Genomic DNA, 21651 nt, shown 5'->3' with positions numbered 1-21651 from the left:
ATAGATATTCGATGAAAAAGTAAAATGTTTATATGTAACAGACTTATGTTTACGTATTGCACATTCTATAACTGAAACAATTCGGAAGCTGTATCTATTTATTTATTATAAAACTATACTGTACAAATCGCATCAAGTTCTAAATTTCCTTTTAACTAAATTTCTTCACATTTATTCTCGTACAAAATTTCATAATCCATGAAAAATTTGGACTTTTTATGTACGTTGCTTAATTTCTTCTAATAAATTGCATATCGTGTTATAATAAAACGGAATACTTTTTAGCAGTGTACGTATCTCATCGATAAGTAGTATTAAATTATGACGTATCGAGTATGAGTAATAAATATATGTATTTATATATAATAAATATATAAATATGAGTAATATGAGTAATAAAAAATGAAAGATACGTTATGAGTAATACAAAATTGCGTTTTCAAATATTAACATCCCGAAATATTATTACATATTTGGGATGCGATACGAGTATTAATATTAATATTTCTGGAAACTACTATTTGAAAAATAATTTCAATATAAGAACTGCGCAATCTGCAATTTAGACAGATATATTCTATAGTATACAGGATGGGGCATTTAAAACAGGTCAAACAAATTTCACGTTTTACTTCCTCCTTATCGTCTGTTTCACTTCATTTAAGGGAAAATAATTTTCAGAAACGTTTACAATTGTGCGAATGGGCCATACGAAAACTACAAGACGATGAAGTGTTCTTGAGTAAAATATTGTCAACGGATGAGGTCACATTTAGTAGAAACTATGGAGCATTTAAACGTCGCAACATTTACTACTGGTCATAGTAAAATAATTGCTCCATATTTCATTGATGGCACGTTAAATAGTTGCAAGTTAAAAAAAAAAGAATAAAAGAATCTTAGAAGATGATTTGTCAGAATTATTAGAGGACATTTCACTGGAAATACAATTCGCGTGGCTCCAACCAATCAACCAACCAAGTCACACAACTTATTGAAATTATTGAACTTATTGAAGCAGGTATACCACAAAGCAGCGTTGTCGGGCCAGAATTATATACACTATACACTGAAGATATTGCTACTATTACTGAGGCCCTAATATTTACATCTGCAGATGATACAGCATACAACTTGTCGAACTTGTCGAACTTGTCGAACTTGTCGAACTTGTCGAACTTATGGAACTTATGGACCTTATGGACCTTGTCGAACTTGTCGAACTGATGAAACTTGTCGAACCGATGGAACTTGTCGAACCGATGGAACTTGTCGAACCGATGGAACTTGTCGAACCGATGGAACTTGTCGAACCGATGGAACTTGTCGAACGGATGGAACTTGTCGAACGGATGGAACTTGTCGAACCGATGGAACTTGTCGAACCGATGGAACTTGTCGAACCGATGGAACTTGTCGAACCGATGGAACTTGTCGAACCGATAGAACTTGTCGAACCGATGGAACTTGTCGAACCGATGGAACTTGTCGAACTTATGGAACTTGTCGAACTGATGGAATTTGTCGAACAGATGGAATTTGTCGAGCAGATGGAATTTGTCGAACTGATGGAATTTGTCGAACTGATGGAACTTGTTGGACCTATGGAACCTGTTGGACTTATGGAACTTGTTGGACTTATGGAACTTGTTAGACTTATGGAACTTGTTGGACTTATGGAATTTGTTGGACTTATGGAATTTGTTGGACTTGTTGCACTTGTTGGACTTGTTGCACTTGTTGGACTTGTTGCACTTGTTGGACTTGTTGCACTTGTTGGACTTGTTGCACTTGTTGGTCTTGTTGCACTTGTTGGACTTGTTGGACTTGTTGGACTTGTTGCACTTGTTGGACTTGTTGGACTTGTTGCACTTTTTGGACTTGTTGCACTTTTTGGACTTGTTGGACTTGTTGCACTTGTTGAACTTTTTGCACTTATTGAACTTGTTGGACTTGCTGCACTTGTTGGACTTATTGGACTTATTGGACTTGTTGAACTTGTTGAACTTATTGAAGCAGGTATCCCACAAAGCTGCGTTGTCGGGCCAGTATTATACATGCTATACACTGAAGATACTGAGGCCACAATATTTCCATCTGCAGATGACACAGCATACAACTTATTGAACTTATTGAAGCAGGTATAGCACAAAGCAGCGTTGTCGGGCCAGTATTATACATGCTATACACTGAAGATACTGAGGCCACAATATTTTCATCTGCAGATGATACAGCATACAACTTATTGAACTTATTGAAGCAGGTATAGCACAAAGCAGCGTTGTCGGGCCAGTATTATACATGCTATACACTGAAGATACTGAGGCCACAATATTTCCATCTGCAGATGATACAGCATACAACTTATTGAACTTATTGAAGCAGGTATAGCACAAAGCAGCGTTGTCGGGTCAGTATTATACATGCTATACACTGAAGATATTGTGGCCACAATATTTACATCTGCAGATGATACAGCATACAACTTATTGAACTTATTGAAGCAGGTATAGCACAAGGCAGCGTTGTCGGGCCAGTATTATACATGCTATACACTGAAGATACTGAGGCCACAATATTTCCATCTGCAGATGATACAGCATACAACTTATTGAACTTATTGAAGCAGGTATAGCACAAAGCAGCGTTGTCGGGCCAGTATTATACATTTTTTTTTTTTTTTTTTTTTTTTTTTTTGCGTGGGGAGGGGAAAATGCTATTACGCATGCCCAGTGACCCGCATCACTGGGTTATGTGGGAGTCGGTCGGATGTCGTTGCCATACCCACTAAAAACCCCTCCTCCTTCTTCCTCCGCTTGGGGGGCAGACAACCCCGGTAAAACCTGTCGGCAGTCATCAGGGTTGTCCTTTCGTGCCCCGTAGTATCTACTTCTTCGGGCCGTTACTGCTCATGTCGTCCTCTCAGCCAGTTCAGAATACTGGGCTGGTCTCCTTCTGCGGTTTTTCGTTGTTTCATGTTCTTGCCCTCATTGCTCCGCGTAGTTGTTGTTTCGCTCGTTCTCCTCCTTGCTTCTTCCCAGGCCCTCGCTGTCACCCTCCTGTGACACATGACGGTCTTGCAGAATTGCCTAAATTTATTCCAGCTCTCGTCCTTGGCGGTCACCGTGGCGATCAGATTGCCCACGTCTATCTTCCCGCCCAGAGCGTTCTCGAGCTCGATCCTTCTGTCCGTCCACTTCGGGCACGCGAAGAGGGCGTGCTCTGCATCGTCGTTCGGGTCTCCACAGTCGAGACAGTTGCTGTCGCTGTCCCTGCCAATCCTTTTCCTATAGACACCGAAGCTCCCATGCCCGGTTAGCAGCTGCATGGTGTGGTGATCGATGTCCATCTTCTTTTTGGTAAATGACAGCGCACTCGGTATTAGCTTCTTTGTGATATTTTCTTTTTTGTAGTTGTTCCACTCCTTCTGCCAGTCCTCTTGGGCCTTCTTGCGAATCGCCTCCAGTTCCTCCTTCAGCTTGCAGTCGTCATCCGTGCCACTCCTGGGCCCGTGGATCTTGTTCCTCTCGTAGGTCTCTCCGAGCATCTTTATCTTTATGTAAATCGGGAGATTCCCGGTCAACACGTAAAGAGCCGCGTGGGAGACGGTACGATATGCCGTCGTTGTTATGCACAGGGCCGTTCGTTGTGCACGTTTCAGCTTTTTCCTGTTCTTATCGGTATTCGCTGCTCTAGCCCACACCGGTGCTCCGTAAGTTACGATGGACTCCCACACATTGTAGTAGAGCCTCCGAGCCAAGCTGGGCGGCCCGTTGATGTTGGGTAGAATTCCCCTAAGTGCTCCTATTAACTTGTCGGCTCTGTTACACGCCATCTCGATGTGCGCACCGAACCTCCGACTGGAGTCAATGACGACTCCGAGATACCTGATGCGATCGACCGTTTCGATGTCCGAGGAGCCCAACCTGAGTTTCACCACTCTCGGCACTCGCACGCTTGTGATGAACATGACCTCCGTCTTTTCTCTCGCCAGGGTGAGCCCGACACTCGTGCACCAGTCGTTGGCGATCCTTAGCATCGTGTTGACCTTGGCGGAGGCCTCTTCGTTCCTCCCGACGGAGCATGTGATGGCCAGATCATCCGCGAAGGCGGTTGCTCTGACCATTGGCATGTTGTCGAGTCTCTCGAGCAACCGGTCGTATACCAAGTTCCACAGGAATGGTCCGAGAATGGATCCCTGCGGGACTCCCGCCGCCACCTCGTGCTCCACCGTGCCGTGCTGGTTGCTCACGATGATCCTCCTTCCGGATAGGTAACTGCCGATTAGCCTTTTGACCTTCCATGGCAGCTTCCTCTTGTCAAATTCCTCGTATATGCTCTTCCAGCTGAGCGAATTGAAGGCATTGCTAATATCTAGGGTGATCATCACGCATACTACCTTCTTCTGTCTGCAGATGTTGGCAAACTTCATCACCTGCGTGATGGCGTCTACCGTACTCCTCTTCTTTCTGAAGCCATATTGCCTCCGATGGAACGGGTCCATTCCGATGCATCTCTCGATGATCTTCTTAAAGCATTTTTCCCAGATCTTGCTCATGGTTGGGAGTATGCTTATCGGCCGGTACGCGTTAGGGAGACTGGGATCCTTACCCGGTTTCCTTAGCAGTATTACTCTGGGCCAGTATTATACATGCTATACACTGAAGATACTGAGGCCACAATATTTCCATCTGCAGATGATACAGCATACAACTTATTGAACTTATTGAAGCAGGTATAGCACAAAGCAGCGTTGTCGGGTCAGTATTATACATGCTATACACTGAAGATATTGTGGCCACAATATTTACATCTGCAGATGATACAGCATACAACTTATTGAACTTATTGAAGCAGGTATAGCACAAAGCAGCGTTATCGGGCCAGTATTATACATGCTATACACTGAAGATACTGAGGCCACAATATTTCCATCTGCAGATGAAATAGCATACAACTTATTGAACTTATTGAAGCAGGTATTGCACAAAGCAGCGTTGTCGGGCCAGTTTTATACATGCTATACACTGAAGATACTGAGGCCACAATATCTCCATCTGCAGATGATACAGCATACAACTTATTGAACTTATTGAAGCAGGTACAGCACAAGGCAGCGTTGTCGGGCCAGTATTATACATGCTATACACTGATGATACTGAGGCCACAATATTTCCATCTGCAGATGATACAGCATACAACTTATTGAACTTATTGAAGCAGGTATAGCACAAAGCAGCGTTGTCGGGCCAGTATTATACATGCTATACACTGAAGATACTGAGGCCACAATATCTCCATGTGCAGATGATACAGCATACAACTTATTGAACTTATTGAAGCAGGTATAGCACAAGGCAGCGTTGTCGGGCCAGTATTATACATGCTATACACTGAAGATACTGAGGCCACAATATCTCCATGTGCAGATGATACAGCATACAACTTATTGAACTTATTGGAGCAGGTATAGCACAAGGCAGCGTTGTCGGGCCAGTATTATACATGCTATACACTGATGATACTGAGGCCACAATATTTCCATCTGCAGATGATACAGCATACAACTTATTGAACTTATTGAAGCACGTATAGCACAAGGCAGCGTTGTCGGGCCAGTATTATACATGCTATACACTGAAGATATTGTGGCCACAATATTTACATCTGCACATGATACAGCATACAACTTATTGAACTTATTGAAGCAGGTATAGCACAAAGCAGCGTTGTCGGGCCAGTATTATACATGCTATACACTGAAGATACTGCGGCCACAATATCTCCATCTGCAGATGATACAGCATACAACTTATTGAACTTATTGAAGCAGGTATAGCACAGAGCAGCGTTTTCGGGTCAGTATTATACATGCTATACACTGAAGATATTGTGGCCACAATATTTACATCTGCAGATGATACAGCATACAACTTATTGAACTTATTGAAGCAGGTATAGCACAAAGCAGCGTTGTCGGGTCAGTATTATACATGCTATACACTGAAGATATTGTGGCCACAATATTTACATCTGCAGATGATACAGCATACAACTTATTGAACTTATTGAAGCAGGTATAGCACAAAGCAGCGTTATCGGGCCAGTATTATACATGCTATACACTGAAGATACTGAGGCCACAATATTTCCATCTGCAGATGATACAGCATACAACTTATTGAACTTATTGAAGCAGGTATAGCACAAGGCAGCGTTGTCGGGCCAGTATTATACACGCTATACACTGATGATACTGAGGCCACAATATCTCCATCTGCAGATGATACAGCATACAACTTATTGAACTTATTGAAGCAGGTACAGCACAAGGCAGCGTTGTCGGGCCAGTATTATACATGCTACACACTGAAGATACTGAGGCCACAATATTTCCATCTGCAGATGATACAGCATACAACTTATTGAACTTATTGAAGCAGGTATAGCACAAAGCAGCGTTATCGGGCCAGTATTATACATGCTATACACTGAAGATACTGAGGCCACAATATTTCCATCTGCAGATGATACAGCATACAACTTATTGAACTTATTGAAGCAGGTATTGCACAAAGCAGCGTTGTCGGGCCAGTATTATACATGCTATACACTGAAGATACTGCGGCCACAATATCTCCATCTGCAGATGATACAGCATACAACTTATTGAACTTATTGAAGCAGGTATAGCACAAAGCAGCGTTGTGGGGCCAGTATTATACATGCTATACACTGATGATACTGAGGCCACAATATTTCCATCTGCAGATGATACAGCATACAACTTATTGAACTTATTGAAGCAGGTATTGCACAAAGCAGCGTTGTCGGGCCAGTATTATACATGCTATACACTGAAGATACTGCGGCCACAATATCTCCATCTGCAGATGATACAGCATACAACTTATTGAACTTATTGAAGCAGGTATAGCACAAAGCAGCGTTGTGGGGCCAGTATTATACATGCTATACACTGATGATACTGAGGCCACAATATCTCCATCTGCAGATGATACAGCATACAACTTATTGAACTTATTGAAGCAGGTATAGCACAAAGCAGCGTTGTCGGGCCAGTATTATACATGCTATACACTGAAGATACTGAGGCCACAATATCTCCATGTGCAGATGATACAGCATACAACTTATTGAACTTATTGGAGCAGGTATAGCACAAGGCAGCGTTGTCGGGCCAGTATTATACATGCTATACACTGATGATACTGAGGCCACAATATTTCCATCTGCAGATGATACAGCATACAACTTATTGAACTTATTAAAGCCCGTATAGCACAAGGCAGCGTTGTCGGGCCAGTATTATACATGCTATACACTGAAGATATTGTGGCCACAATATCCACATCTGCACATGATACAGCATACAACTTATTGAACTTATTGAAGCAGGTATAGCACAAAGCAGCGTTGTCGGGCCAGTATTATACATGCTATACACTGAAGATACTGCGGCCACAATATCTCCATCTGCAGATGATACAGCATACAACTTATTGAACTTATTGAAGCAGGTATAGCACAGAGCAGCGTTTTCGGGTCAGTATTATACATGCTATACACTGAAGATATTGTGGCCACAATATTTACATCTGCAGATGATACAGCATACAACTTATTGAACTTATTGAAGCAGGTATAGCACAAAGCAGCGTTGTCGGGTCAGTATTATACATGCTATACACTGAAGATATTGTGGCCACAATATTTACATCTGCAGATGATACAGCATACAACTTATTGAACTTATTGAAGCAGGTATAGCACAAAGCAGCGTTATCGGGCCAGTATTATACATGCTATACACTGAAGATACTGAGGCCACAATATTTCCATCTGCAGATGAAATAGCATACAACTTATTGAACTTATTGAAGCAGGTATTGCACAAAGCAGCGTTGTCGGGCCAGTTTTATATATGCTATACACTGAAGATACTGAGGCCACAATATCTCCATCTGCAGATGATACAGCATACAACTTATTGAACTTATTGAAGCAGGTACAGCACAAGGCAGCGTTGTCGGGCCAGTATTATACATGCTATACACTGATGATACTGAGGCCACAATATTTCCATCTGCAGATGATACAGCATACAACTTATTGAACCTATTGAAGCAGGTATAGCACAAAGCAGCGTTGTCGGGCCAGTATTATACATGCTATACACTGAAGATACTGAGGCCACAATATCTCCATGTGCAGATGATACAGCATATAACTTATTGAACTTATTGAAGCAGGTATAGCACAAGGCAGCGTTGTCGGGCCAGTATTATACATGCTATACACTGATGATACTGAGGCCACAATATTTCCATCTGCAGATGATACAGCATACAACTTATTGAACTTATTGAAGCGGGTATAGCACAAGGCAGCGTTGTCGGGCCAGTATTATCCATGCTATACACTGAAGATACTGCGGCCACAATATCTCCATCTGCAGATGATACAGCATACAACTTATTGAACTTATTGAAGCAGGTATAGCACAAAGCAGCGTTGTCGGGTCAGTATTATACATGCTATACACTGAAGATATTGTGGCCACAATATTTACATCTGCAGATGATACAGCATACAACTTATTGAACTTATTGAAGCAGGTATAGCACAAAGCAGCGTTGTCAGGCCAGTATTATACATGCTATACACTGAAGATACTGAGGCAACAATATCTCCATCTGCAGATGATACAGCATACAACTTATTGAACTTATTGATGCAGGTATAGCACAAAGCAGCGTTGTCGGGTCAGTATTATACATGCTATACACTGAAGATATTGTGGCCACAATATTTACATCTGCAGATGATACAGCATACAACTTATGGAACTTATTGAAGCAGGTATAGCACAAAGCAGCGTTGTGGGGCCAGTATTATACATGCTATACGCTGATGATACTGAGGCCACAATATCTCCATCTGCAGATGATACAGCATACAACTTATTGAACTTATTGAAGCAGGTATAGCACAAGGCAGCGTTGTCGGGCCAGTATTATACACGCTATACACTGATGATACTGAGGCCACAATATCTCCATCTGCAGATGATACAGCATACAACTTATTGAACTTATTGAAGCAGGTATAGCACAAAGCAGCGTTGTCGGGCCAGTATTATACATGCTATACACTGAAGATACTGAGGCCACAATATCTCCATGTGCAGATGATACAGCATACAACTTATTGAACTTATTGGAGCAGGTATAGCACAAAGCAGCGTTGTGGGGCCAGTATTATACATGCTATACACTGATGATACTGAGGCCACAATATCTCCATCTGCAGATGATACAGCATACAACTTATTGAACTTATTGAAGCAGGTATAGCACAAGGCAGCGTTGTCGGGCCAGTATTATAGACGCTATACACTGATGATACTGAGGCCACAATATTTCCATCTGCAGATGATACAGCATACAACTTATTGAACTTATTGAAGCAGGTATAGCACAAGGCAGCGTTGTCGGGCCAGTATTATACATGCTATACACTGAAGATACTGAGGCCACAATATTTCCATCTGCAGATGATACAGCATACAACTTATTGAACTTATTGAAGCAGGTATAGCACAAAGCAGCGTTATCGGGCCAGTATTATACATGCTATACACTGAAGATACTGAGGCCACAATATTTCCATCTGCAGATGATACAGCATACAACTTATTGAACTTATTGAAGCAGGTATAGCACAAAGCAGCGTTGTCGGGCCAGTATTATACATGCTATACACTGAAGATACTGAGGCCACAATATCTCCATCTGCAGATGATACAGCATACAACTTATTGAACTTATTGAAGCAGGTATAGCACAAGGCAGCGTTGTCAGGCCAGTATTATACATGCTATACACTGATGATACTGAGGCCACAATATTTCCATCTGCAGATGATACAGCATACAACTTATTGAACTTATTGAAGCAGGTATTGCACAAAGCAGCGTTGTCGGGCCAGTTTTATACATGCTATACACTGAAGATACTGAGGCCACAATATCTCCATCTGCAGATGATACAGCATACAACTTATTGAACTTATTGAAGCAGGTACAGCACAAGGCAGCGTTGTCGGGCCAGTATTATACATGCTATACACTGATGATACTGAGGCCACAATATTTCCATCTGCAGATGATACAGCATACAACTTATTGAACTTATTGAAGCAGGTATAGCACAAAGCAGCGTTGTCGGGCCAGTATTATACATGCTATACACTGAAGATACTGAGGCCACAATATCTCCATGTGCAGATGATACAGCATACAACTTATTGAACTTATTGAAGCAGGTATTGCACAAAGCAGCGTTGTCGGGTCAGTATTATACATGCTATACACTGAAGATATTGTGGCCACAATATTTACATCTGCAGATGATACAGCATACAACTTATTGAACTTATTGAAGCAGGTATAGCACAAAGCAGCGTTATCGGGCCAGTATTATACATGCTATACACTGAAGATACTGAGGCCACAATATTTCCATCTGCAGATGATACAGCATACAACTTATTGAACTTATTGAAGCAGGTATAGCACAAAGCAGCGTTGTCGGGCCAGTATTATACATGCTATACACTGATGATACTGAGGCCACAATATTTCCATCTGCAGATGATACAGCATACAACTTATTGAACTTATTGAAGCAGGTATTGCACAAAGCAGCGTTGTCGGGCCAGTTTTATACATGCTATACACTGAAGATACTGAGGCCACAATATCTCCATCTGCAGATGATACAGCATACAACTTATTGAACTTATTGAAGCAGGTACAGCACAAGGCAGCGTTGTCGGGCCAGTATTATACATGCTATACACTGATGATACTGAGGCCACAATATTTCCATCTGCAGATGATACAGCATACAACTTATTGAACTTATTGAAGCAGGTATAGCACAAAGCAGCGTTGTCGGGCCAGTATTATACATGCTATACACTGAAGATACTGAGGCCACAATATCTCCATGTGCAGATGATACAGCATACAACTTATTGAACTTATTGAAGCAGGTATTGCACAAAGCAGCGTTGTCGGGTCAGTATTATACATGCTATACACTGAAGATATTGTGGCCACAATATTTACATCTGCAGATGATACAGCATACAACTTATTGAACTTATTGAAGCAGGTATAGCACAAAGCAGCGTTATCGGGCCAGTATTATACATGCTATACACTGAAGATACTGAGGCCACAATATTTCCATCTGCAGATGATACAGCATACAACTTATTGAACTTATTGAAGCAGGTATAGCACAAAGCAGCGTTGTCGGGCCAGTATCATACATGCTGTACACTGAAGATACTGAGGCCACAATATCTCCATCTGCAGATGATACAGCATACAACTTATTGAACTTATTGAAGCAGGTATAGCACAAGGCAGCGTTGTCGGGCCAGTATTATACATGCTATACACTGATGATACTGAGGCCACAATATTTCCATCTGCAGATGATACAGCATACAACTTATTGAACTTATTGAAGCAGGTATAGCACAAAGCAGCGTTGTCGGGCCAGTATTATACATGCTATACACTGAAGATACTGAGGCCACAATATCTCCATGTGCAGATGATACAGCATACAACTTATTGAACTTATTGGAGCAGGTATAGCACAAGGCAGCGTTGTCGGGCCAGTATTATACATGCTATACACTGATGATACTGAGGCCACAATATTTCCATCTGCAGATGATACAGCATACAACTTATTGAACTTATTGAAGCAGGTATAGCATAAGGCAGCGTTGTCGGGCCAGTATTATACATGCTATACACTGAAGATATTGTGGCCACAATATTTACATCTGCACATGATACAGCATACAACTTATTGAACTTATTGAAGCAGGTATAGCACAAAGCAGCGTTGTCGGGCCAGTATTATACATGCTATACACTGAAGATACTGCGGCCACAATATCTCCATCTGCAGATGATACAGCATACAACTTATTGAACTTATTGAAGCAGGTATAGCACAGAGCAGCGTTTTCGGGTCAGTATTATACATGCTATACACTGAAGATATTGTGGCCACAATATTTACATCTGCAGATGATACAGCATACAACTTATTGAACTTATTGAAGCAGGTATAGCACAAAGCAGCGTTGTCGGGTCAGTATTATACATGCTATACACTGAAGATATTGTGGCCACAATATTTACATCTGCAGATGATACAGCATACAACTTATTGAACTTATTGAAGCAGGTATAGCACAAAGCAGCGTTATCGGGCCAGTATTATACATGCTATACACTGAAGATACTGAGGCCACAATATTTCCATCTGCAGATGAAATAGCATACAACTTATTGAACTTATTGAAGCAGGTATTGCACAAAGCAGCGTTGTCGGGCCAGTTTTATACATGCTATACACTGAAGATACTGAGGCCACAATATCTCCATCTGCAGATGTTACAGCATACAACTTATTGAACTTATTGAAGCAGGTATAGCACAAAGCAGCGTTGTCGGGCCAGTATCATACATGCTGTACACTGAAGATACTGAGGCCACAATATCTCCATCTGCAGATGATACAGCATACAACTTATTGAACTTATTGAAGCAGGTATAGCACAAGGCAGCGTTGTCGGGCCAGTATTATACATGCTATACACTGATGATACTGAGGCCACAATATTTCCATCTGCAGATGATACAGCATACAACTTATTGAACTTATTGGAGCAGGTATAGCACAAGGCAGCGTTGTCGGGCCAGTATTATACATGCTATACACTGATGATGCTGAGGCCACAATATTTCCATCTGCAGATGATACAGCATACAACTTATTGAACTTATTGAAGCAGGTATAGCACAAGGCAGCGTTGTCGGGCCAGTATTATACATGCTATACACTGAAGATATTGTGGCCACAATATTTACATCTGCACATGATACAGCATACAACTTATTGAACTTATTGAAGCAGGTATAGCACAGAGCAGCGTTTTCGGGTCAGTATTATACATGCTATACACTGAAGATATTGTGGCCACAATATTTACATCTGCAGATGATACAGCATACAACTTATTGAACTTATTGAAGCAGGTATAGCACAAAGCAGCGTTGTCGGGTCAGTATTATACATGCTATACACTGAAGATATTGTGGCCACAATATTTACATCTGCAGATGATACAGCATACAACTTATTGAACTTATTGAAGCAGGTATAGCACAAAGCAGCGTTATCGGGCCAGTATTATACATGCTATACACTGAAGATACTGAGGCCACAATATTTCCATCTGCAGATGAAATAGCATACAACTTATTGAACTTATTGAAGCAGGTATTGCACAAAGCAGCGTTGTCGGGCCAGTTTTATACATGCTATACACTGAAGATACTGAGGCCACAATATCTCCATCTGCAGATGATACAGCATACAACTTATTGAACTTATTGAAGCAGGTACAGCACAAGGCAGCGTTGTCGGGCCAGTATTATACATGCTATACACTGATGATACTGAGGCCACAATATTTCCATCTGCAGATGATACAGCATACAACTTATTGAACTTATTGAAGCAGGTATAGCACAAAGCAGCGTTGTCGGGCCAGTATTATACATGCTATACACTGAAGATACTGAGGCCACAATATCTCCATATGCAGATGATACAGCATACAACTTATTGAACTTATTGAAGCAGGTATAGCACAAGGCAGCGTTGTCGGGCCAGTATTATACATGCTATACACTGATGATACTGAGGCCACAATATTTCCATCTGCAGATGATACAGCATACAACTTATTGAACTTATTGAAGCGGGTATAGCACAAGGCAGCGTTGTCGGGCCAGTATTATACATGCTATACACTGAAGATACTGCGGCCACAATATCTCCATCTGCAGATGATACAGCATACAACTTATTGAACTTATTGAAGCAGGTATAGCACAAAGCAGCGTTGTCGGGTCAGTATTATACATGCTATACACTGAAGATATTGTGGCCACAATATTTACATCTGCAGATGATACAGCATACAACTTATTGAACTTATTGAAGCAGGTATAGCACAAAGCAGCGTTGTCAGGCCAGTATTATACATGCTATACACTGAAGATACTGAGGCAACAATATCTCCATCTGCAGATGTTACAGCATACAACTTATTGAACTTATTGATGCAGGTATAGCACAAAGCAGCGTTGTCGGGTCAGTATTATACATGCTATACACTGAAGATATTGTGGCCACAATATTTACATCTGCAGATGATACAGCATACAACTTATGGAACTTATTGAAGCAGGTATAGCACAAAGCAGCGCTGTGGGGCCAGTATTATACATGCTATACACTGATGATACTGAGGCCACAATATCTCCATCTGCAGATGATACAGCATACAACTTATTGAACTTATTGAAGCAGGTATAGCACAAGGCAGCGTTGTCGGGCCAGTATTATACACGCTATACACTGATGATACTGAGGCCACAATATTTCCTTCTGCAGATGATACAGCATACAACTTATTGAACTTATTGAAGCAGGTATAGCACAAGGCAGCGTTGTCGGGCCAGTATTATACATGCTATACACTGAAGATACTGAGGCCACAATATCTCCATCTGCAGATGATACAGCATACAACTTATTGAACTTATTGAAGCAGGTATAGCACAAAGCAGCGTTGTCGGGCCAGTATTATACATGCTATACACTGATGATACTGAGGCCACAATATTTCCATCTGCAGATGATACAGCATACAACTTATTGAACTTATTGAAGCAGGTATAGCACAAAGCAGCGTTGTCGGGCCAGTATTATACATGCTATACACTGAAGATACTGAGGCCACAATATCTCCATCTGCAGATGATACAGCATACAACTTATTGAACTTATTGAAGCAGGTATTGCACAAAGCAGCGTTGTCGGGCCAGTATTATACATGCTATACACTGATGATACTGAGGCCACAATATTTCCATCTGCAGATGATACAGCATACAACTTATTGAACTTATTGAAGCAGGTATAGCACAAAGCAGCGTTGTCAGGCCAGTATTATACATGCTATACACTGAAGATACTGAGGCAACAATATCTCCATCTGCAGATGATACAGCATACAACTTATTGAACTTATTGATGCAGGTATAGCACAAAGCAGCGTTGTCGGGTCAGTATTATACATGCTATACACTGAAGATATTGTGGCCACAATATTTACATCTGCAGATGATACAGCATACAACTTATGGAACTTATTGAAGCAGGTATAGCACAAAGCAGCGTTGTGGGGCCAGTATTATACATGCTATACACTGATGATACTGAGGCCACAATATTTCCATCTGCAGATGATACAGCATACAACTTATTGAACTTATTGAAGCAGGTATAGCACAAGGCAGCGTTGTCGGGCCAGTATTATACACGCTATACACTGATGATACTGAGGCCACAATATCTCCATCTGCAGATGATACAGCATACAACTTATTGAACTTATTGAAGCAGGTATAGCACAAAGCAGCGTTGTCGGGCCAGTATTATACATGCTATACACTGAAGATACTGAGGCCACAATATCTCCATGTGCAGATGATACAGCATACAACTTATTGAACTTATTGGAGCAGGTATAGCACAAGGCAGCGTTGTCGGGCCAGTATTATACATGCTATACACTGATGATACTGAGGCCACAATATTTCCATCTGCAGATGATACAGCATGCAACTTATTGAACTTATTGAAGCAGGTATAGCACAAGGCAGCGTTGTCGGGCCAGTATTATACATGCTATACACTGAAGATACTGAGGCCACAATATCTCCATCTGCAGATGATACAGCATACAACTTATTGAACTTATTGAAGCAGGTATAGCACAAAGCAGCGTTGTCGGGCCAGTATTATACATGCTATACACTGATGATACTGAGGCCACAATATTTCCATCTGCAGATGATACAGCATACAACTTATTGAACTTATTGAAGCAGGTATAGCACAAAGCAGCGTTGTCGGGCCAGTTTTATACATGCTATACACTGAAGATACTGAGGCCACAATATCTCCATCTCCAGATGATACAGCATACAACTTATTGAACTTATTGAAGCAGGTACAGCACAAGGCAGCGTTGTCGGGCCAGTATTATACATGCTATACACTGATGATACTGAGGCCACAATATTTCCATCTGCAGATGATACAGCATACAACTTATTGAACTTATTGAAGCAGGTATAGCACAAAGCAGCGTTGTCAGGCCAGTATTATACATGCTATACACTGAAGATACTGAGGCAACAATATCTCCATCTGCAGATGATACAGCATACAACTTATTGAACTTATTGATGCAGGTATAGCACAAAGCAGCGTTGTCGGGTCAGTATTATACATGCTATACACTGAAGATATTGTGGCCACAATATTTACACCTGCAGATGATACAGCATACAACTTATGGAACTTATTGAAGCAGGTATAGCACAAAGCAGCGTTGTGGGGCCAGTATTATACATGCTATACACTGATGATACTGAGGCCACAATATCTCCATCTGCAGATGATACAGCATACAACTTATTGAACTTATTGAAGCAGGTATAGCACAAGGCAGCGTTGTCGGGCCAGTATTATAGACGCTATACACTGATGATACTGAGGCCACAATATTTCCATCTGCAGATGATACAGCATACAACTTATTGAACTTATTGAAGCAGGTATAGCACAAGGCAGCGTTGTCGGGCCAGTATTATACATGCTATACACTGAAGATACTGAGGCCACAATATTTCCATCTGCAGATGATACAGCATACAACTTATTGAACTTATTGAAGCAGGTATAGCACAAAGCAGCGTTATCGGGCCAGTATTATACATGCTATACACTGAAGATACTGAGGCCACAATATTTCCATCTGCAGATGATACAGCATACAACTTATTGAACTTATTGAAGCAGGTATAGCACAAAGCAGCGTTGTCGGGCCAGTATTATACATGCTATACACTGAAGATACTGAGGCCACAATATCTCCATCTGCAGATGATACAGCATACAACTTATTGAACTTATTGAAGCAGGTATAGCACAAGGCAGCGTTGTCAGGCCAGTATTATACATGCTATACACTGATGATACTGAGGCCACAATATTTCCATCTGCAGATGATACAGCATACAACTTATTGAACTTATTGAAGCAGGTATTGCACAAAGCAGCGTTGTCGGGCCAGTTTTATACATGCTATACACTGAAGATACTGAGGCCACAATATCTCCATCTGCAGATGATACAGCATACAACTTATTGAACTTATTGAAGCAGGTACAGCACAAGGCAGCGTTGTCGGGCCAGTATTATACATGCTATACACTGATGATACTGAGGCCACAATATTTCCATCTGCAGATGATACAGCATACAACTTATTGAACTTATTGAAGCAGGTATAGCACAAAGCAGCGTTGTCGGGCCAGTATTATACATGCTATACACTGAAGATACTGAGGCCACAATATCTCCATGTGCAGATGATACAGCATACAACTTATTGAACTTATTGAAGCAGGTATTGCACAAAGCAGCGTTGTCGGGTCAGTATTATACATGCTATACACTGAAGATATTGTGGCCACAATATTTACATCTGCAGATGATACAGCATACAACTTATTGAACTTATTGAAGCAGGTATAGCACAAAGCAGCGTTATCGGGCCAGTATTATACATGCTATACACTGAAGATACTGAGGCCACAATATTTCCATCTGCAGATGATACAGCATACAACTTATTGAACTTATTGAAGCAGGTATAGCACAAAGCAGCGTTGTCGGGCCAGTATTATACATGCTATACACTGAAGATACTGAGGCCACAATATCTCCATGTGCAGATGATACAGCATACAACTTATTGAACTTATTGGAGCAGGTATAGCACAAGGCAGCGTTGTCGGGCCAGTATTATACATGCTATACACTGATGATACTGAGGCCACAATATTTCCATCTGCAGATGATACAGCATACAACTTATTGAACTTATTGAAGCAGGTATAGCATAAGGCAGCGTTGTCGGGCCAGTATTATACATGCTATACACTGAAGATATTGTGGCCACAATATTTACATCTGCACATGATACAGCATACAACTTATTGAACTTATTGAAGCAGGTATAGCACAAAGCAGCGTTGTCGGGCCAGTATTATACATGCTATACACTGAAGATACTGCGGCCACAATATCTCCATCTGCAGATGATACAGCATACAACTTATTGAACTTATTGAAGCAGGTATAGCACAGAGCAGCGTTTTCGGGTCAGTATTATACATGCTATACACTGAAGATATTGTGGCCACAATATTTACATCTGCAGATGATACAGCATACAACTTATTGAACTTATTGAAGCAGGTATAGCACAAAGCAGCGTTGTCGGGTCAGTATTATACATGCTATACACTGAAGATATTGTGGCCACAATATTTACATCTGCAGATGATACAGCATACAACTTATTGAACTTATTGAAGCAGGTATAGCACAAAGCAGCGTTATCGGGCCAGTATTATACATGCTATACACTGAAGATACTGAGGCCACAATATTTCCATCTGCAGATGAAATAGCATACAACTTATTGAACTTATTGAAGCAGGTATTGCACAAAGCAGCGTTGTAGGGCCAGTTTTATACATGCTATACACTGAAGATACTGAGGCCACAATATCTCCATCTGCAGATGTTACAGCATACAACTTATTGAACTTATTGAAGCAGGTATAGCACAAAGCAGCGTTGTCGGGCCAGTATCATACATGCTGTACACTGAAGATACTGAGGCCACAATATCTCCATCTGCAGATGATACAGCATACAACTTATTGAACTTATTGAAGCAGGTATAGCACAAGGCAGCGTTGTCGGGCCAGTATTATACATGCTATACACTGATGATACTGAGGCCACAATATTTCCATCTGCAGATGATACAGCATACAACTTATTGAACTTATTGGAGCAGGTATAGCACAAGGCAGCGTTGTCGGGCCAGTATTATACATGCTATACACTGATGATACTGAGGCCACAATATTTCCATCTGCAGATGATACAGCATACAACTTATTGAACTTATTGAAGCAGGTATAGCACAAGGCAGCGTTGTCGGGCCAGTATTATACATGCTATACACTGAAGATATTGTGGCCACAATATTTACATCTGCACATGATACAGCATACAACTTATTGAACTTATTGAAGCAGGTATAGCACAAAGCAGCGTTGTCGGGTCAGTATTATACATGCTATACACTGAAGATATTGTGGCCACAATATTTACATCTGCAGATGATACAGCATACAACTTATTGAACTTATTGAAGCAGGTATAGCACAAAGCAGCGTTATCGGGCCAGTATTATACATGCTATACACTGAAGATACTGAGGCCACAATATTTCCATCTGCAGATGAAATAGCATACAACTTATTGAACTTATTGAAGCAGGTATTGCACAAAGCAGCGTTGTCGGGCCAGTTTTATACATGCTATACACTGAAGATACTGAGGCCACAATATCTCCATCTGCAGATGATACAGCATACAACTTATTGAACTTATTGAAGCAGGTACAGCACAAGGCAGCGTGGTCGGGCCAGTATTATACATGCTATACACTGATGATACTGAGGCCACAATATTTCCATCTGCAGATGATACAGCATACAACTTATTGAACTTATTGAAGCAGGTATAGCACAAAGCAGCGTTGTCGGGCCAGTATTATACATGCTATACACTGAAGATACTGAGGCCACAATATCTCCATATGCAGATGATACAGCATACAACTTATTGAACTTATTGAAGCAGGTATAGCACAAGGCAGCGTTGTCGGGCCAGTATTATACATGCTATACACTGATGATACTGAGGCCACAATATTTCCATCTGCAGATGATACAGCATACAACTTATTGAACTTATTGAAGCGGGTATAGCACAAGGCAGCGTTGTCGGGCCAGTATTATACATGCTATACACTGAAGATACTGCGGCCACAATATCTCCATCCGCAGATGATACAGCATACAACTTATTGAACTTATTGAAGCAGGTATAGCACAAAGCAGCGTTGTCGGGTCAGTATTATACATGCTATACACTGAAGATATTGTGGCCACAATATTTACATCTGCAGATGATACAGCATACAACTTATTGAACTTATTGAAGCAGGTATAGCACAAAGCAGCGTTGTCAGGCCAGTATTATACATGCTATACACTGAAGATACTGAGGCAACAATATCTCCATCTGCAGATGATACAGCATACAACTTATTGAACTTATTGATGCAGGTATAGCACAAAGCAGCGTTGTCGGGTCAGTATTATACATGCTATACACTGAAGATATTGTGGCCACAATATTTACATCTGCAGATGATACAGCATACAACTTATGGAACTTATTGAAGCAGGTATAGCACAAAGCAGCGCTGTGGGGCCAGTATTATACATGCTATACACTGATGATACTGAGGCCACAATATCTCCATCTGCAGATGATACAGCATACAACTTATTGAACTTATTGAAGCAGGTATAGCACAAGGCAGCGTTGTCGGGCCAGTATTATACACGCTATACACTGATGATACTGAGGCCACAATATTTCCTTCTGCAGATGATACAGCATACAACTTATTGAACTTATTGAAGCAGGTATAGCACAAGGCAGCGTTGTCGGGCCAGTATTATACATGCTATACACTGAAGATACTGAGGCCACAATATCTCCATCTGCAGATGATACAGCATACAACTTATTGAACTTATTGAAGCAGGTATAGCACAAAGCAGCGTTGTCGGGCCAGTATTATACATGCTATACACTGATGATACTGAGGCCACAATATTTCCATCTGCAGATGATACAGCATACAACTTATTGAACTTATTGAAGCAGGTATAGCACAAAGCAGCGTTGTCGGGCCAGTATTATACATGCTATACACTGAAGATACTGAGGCCACAATATCTCCATCTGCAGATGATACAGCATACAACTTATTGAACTTATTGAAGCAGGTATTGCACAAAGCAGCGTTGTCGGGCCAGTATTATACATGCTATACACTGATGATACTGAGGCCACAATATTTCCATCTGCAGATGATACAGCATACAACTTATTGAACTTATTGAAGCAGGTATTGCACAAAGCAGCGTTGTCGGGTCAGTATTATACATGCTATACACTGAAGATATTGTGGCCACAATATTTACATCTGCAGATGATACAGCATACAACTTATTGAACTTATTGAAGCAGGTATAGCACAAAGCAGCGTTATCGGGCCAGTATTATACATGCTATACACTGAAGATACTGAGGCCACAATATTTCCATCTGCAGATGATACAGCATACAACTTATTGAACTTATTGAAGCAGGTATTGCACAAAGCAGCGTTGTCGGGCCAGTTTTATACATGCTATACACTGAAGATACTGAGGCCACAATATCTCCATCT

General features: G+C 41.1%; 1 protein-coding gene across 44 annotated transcripts; it reads left to right on the top strand.

The window, feature by feature from the left end:
* Positions 1 to 1677: 1677 nt before the first annotated feature.
* LOC126926176 (uncharacterized) lies at positions 1678 to 20400 on the top strand. Of its 44 annotated transcripts, none has more exons than XR_007714399.1 (9): positions 1685 to 2141; positions 2264 to 2507; positions 9616 to 10469; positions 14252 to 14373; positions 15228 to 15349; positions 16814 to 17057; positions 18278 to 18643; positions 19254 to 19375; positions 20352 to 20400. XR_007714399.1 is itself a non-coding variant. In XM_050742317.1 (2 exons), exons 1-2 carry the CDS (start codon positions 1695 to 1697, stop codon positions 8765 to 8767), a joined length of 453 nt encoding a protein of 150 aa, XP_050598274.1. In that variant the 5' UTR covers positions 1678 to 1694; the 3' UTR covers positions 8768 to 8924. The 44 variants fall into 44 exon arrangements, 2 of the variants coding, with proteins under 2 accessions (XP_050598274.1, XP_050598276.1); XR_007714398.1 differs by lacking the exon at positions 20352 to 20400 and adding an exon at positions 19498 to 19606; XR_007714405.1 differs by lacking the exons at positions 18278 to 18643; positions 19254 to 19375 and having other exon boundaries at positions 16814 to 16935.
* The last annotated feature ends 1251 nt before the right edge of the window (positions 20401 to 21651 follow it).

The sequence above is a fragment of the Bombus affinis genome, chromosome 17 (assembly GCF_024516045.1).
Source record: "Bombus affinis isolate iyBomAffi1 chromosome 17, iyBomAffi1.2, whole genome shotgun sequence".
Lineage (NCBI taxonomy): Eukaryota > Metazoa > Arthropoda > Insecta > Hymenoptera > Apidae > Bombus > Bombus affinis.
This window is presented reverse-complemented; position numbering and strand designations above follow the sequence as displayed.

What these genes read in the sequence shown, in the direction of transcription:
- LOC126926176 (XM_050742317.1), top strand. Translation starts at nt 1,695, where the DNA reads ATGGAATTTGTTGGACTTGTTGCACTTGTTGGACTTGTTGCACTTGTT.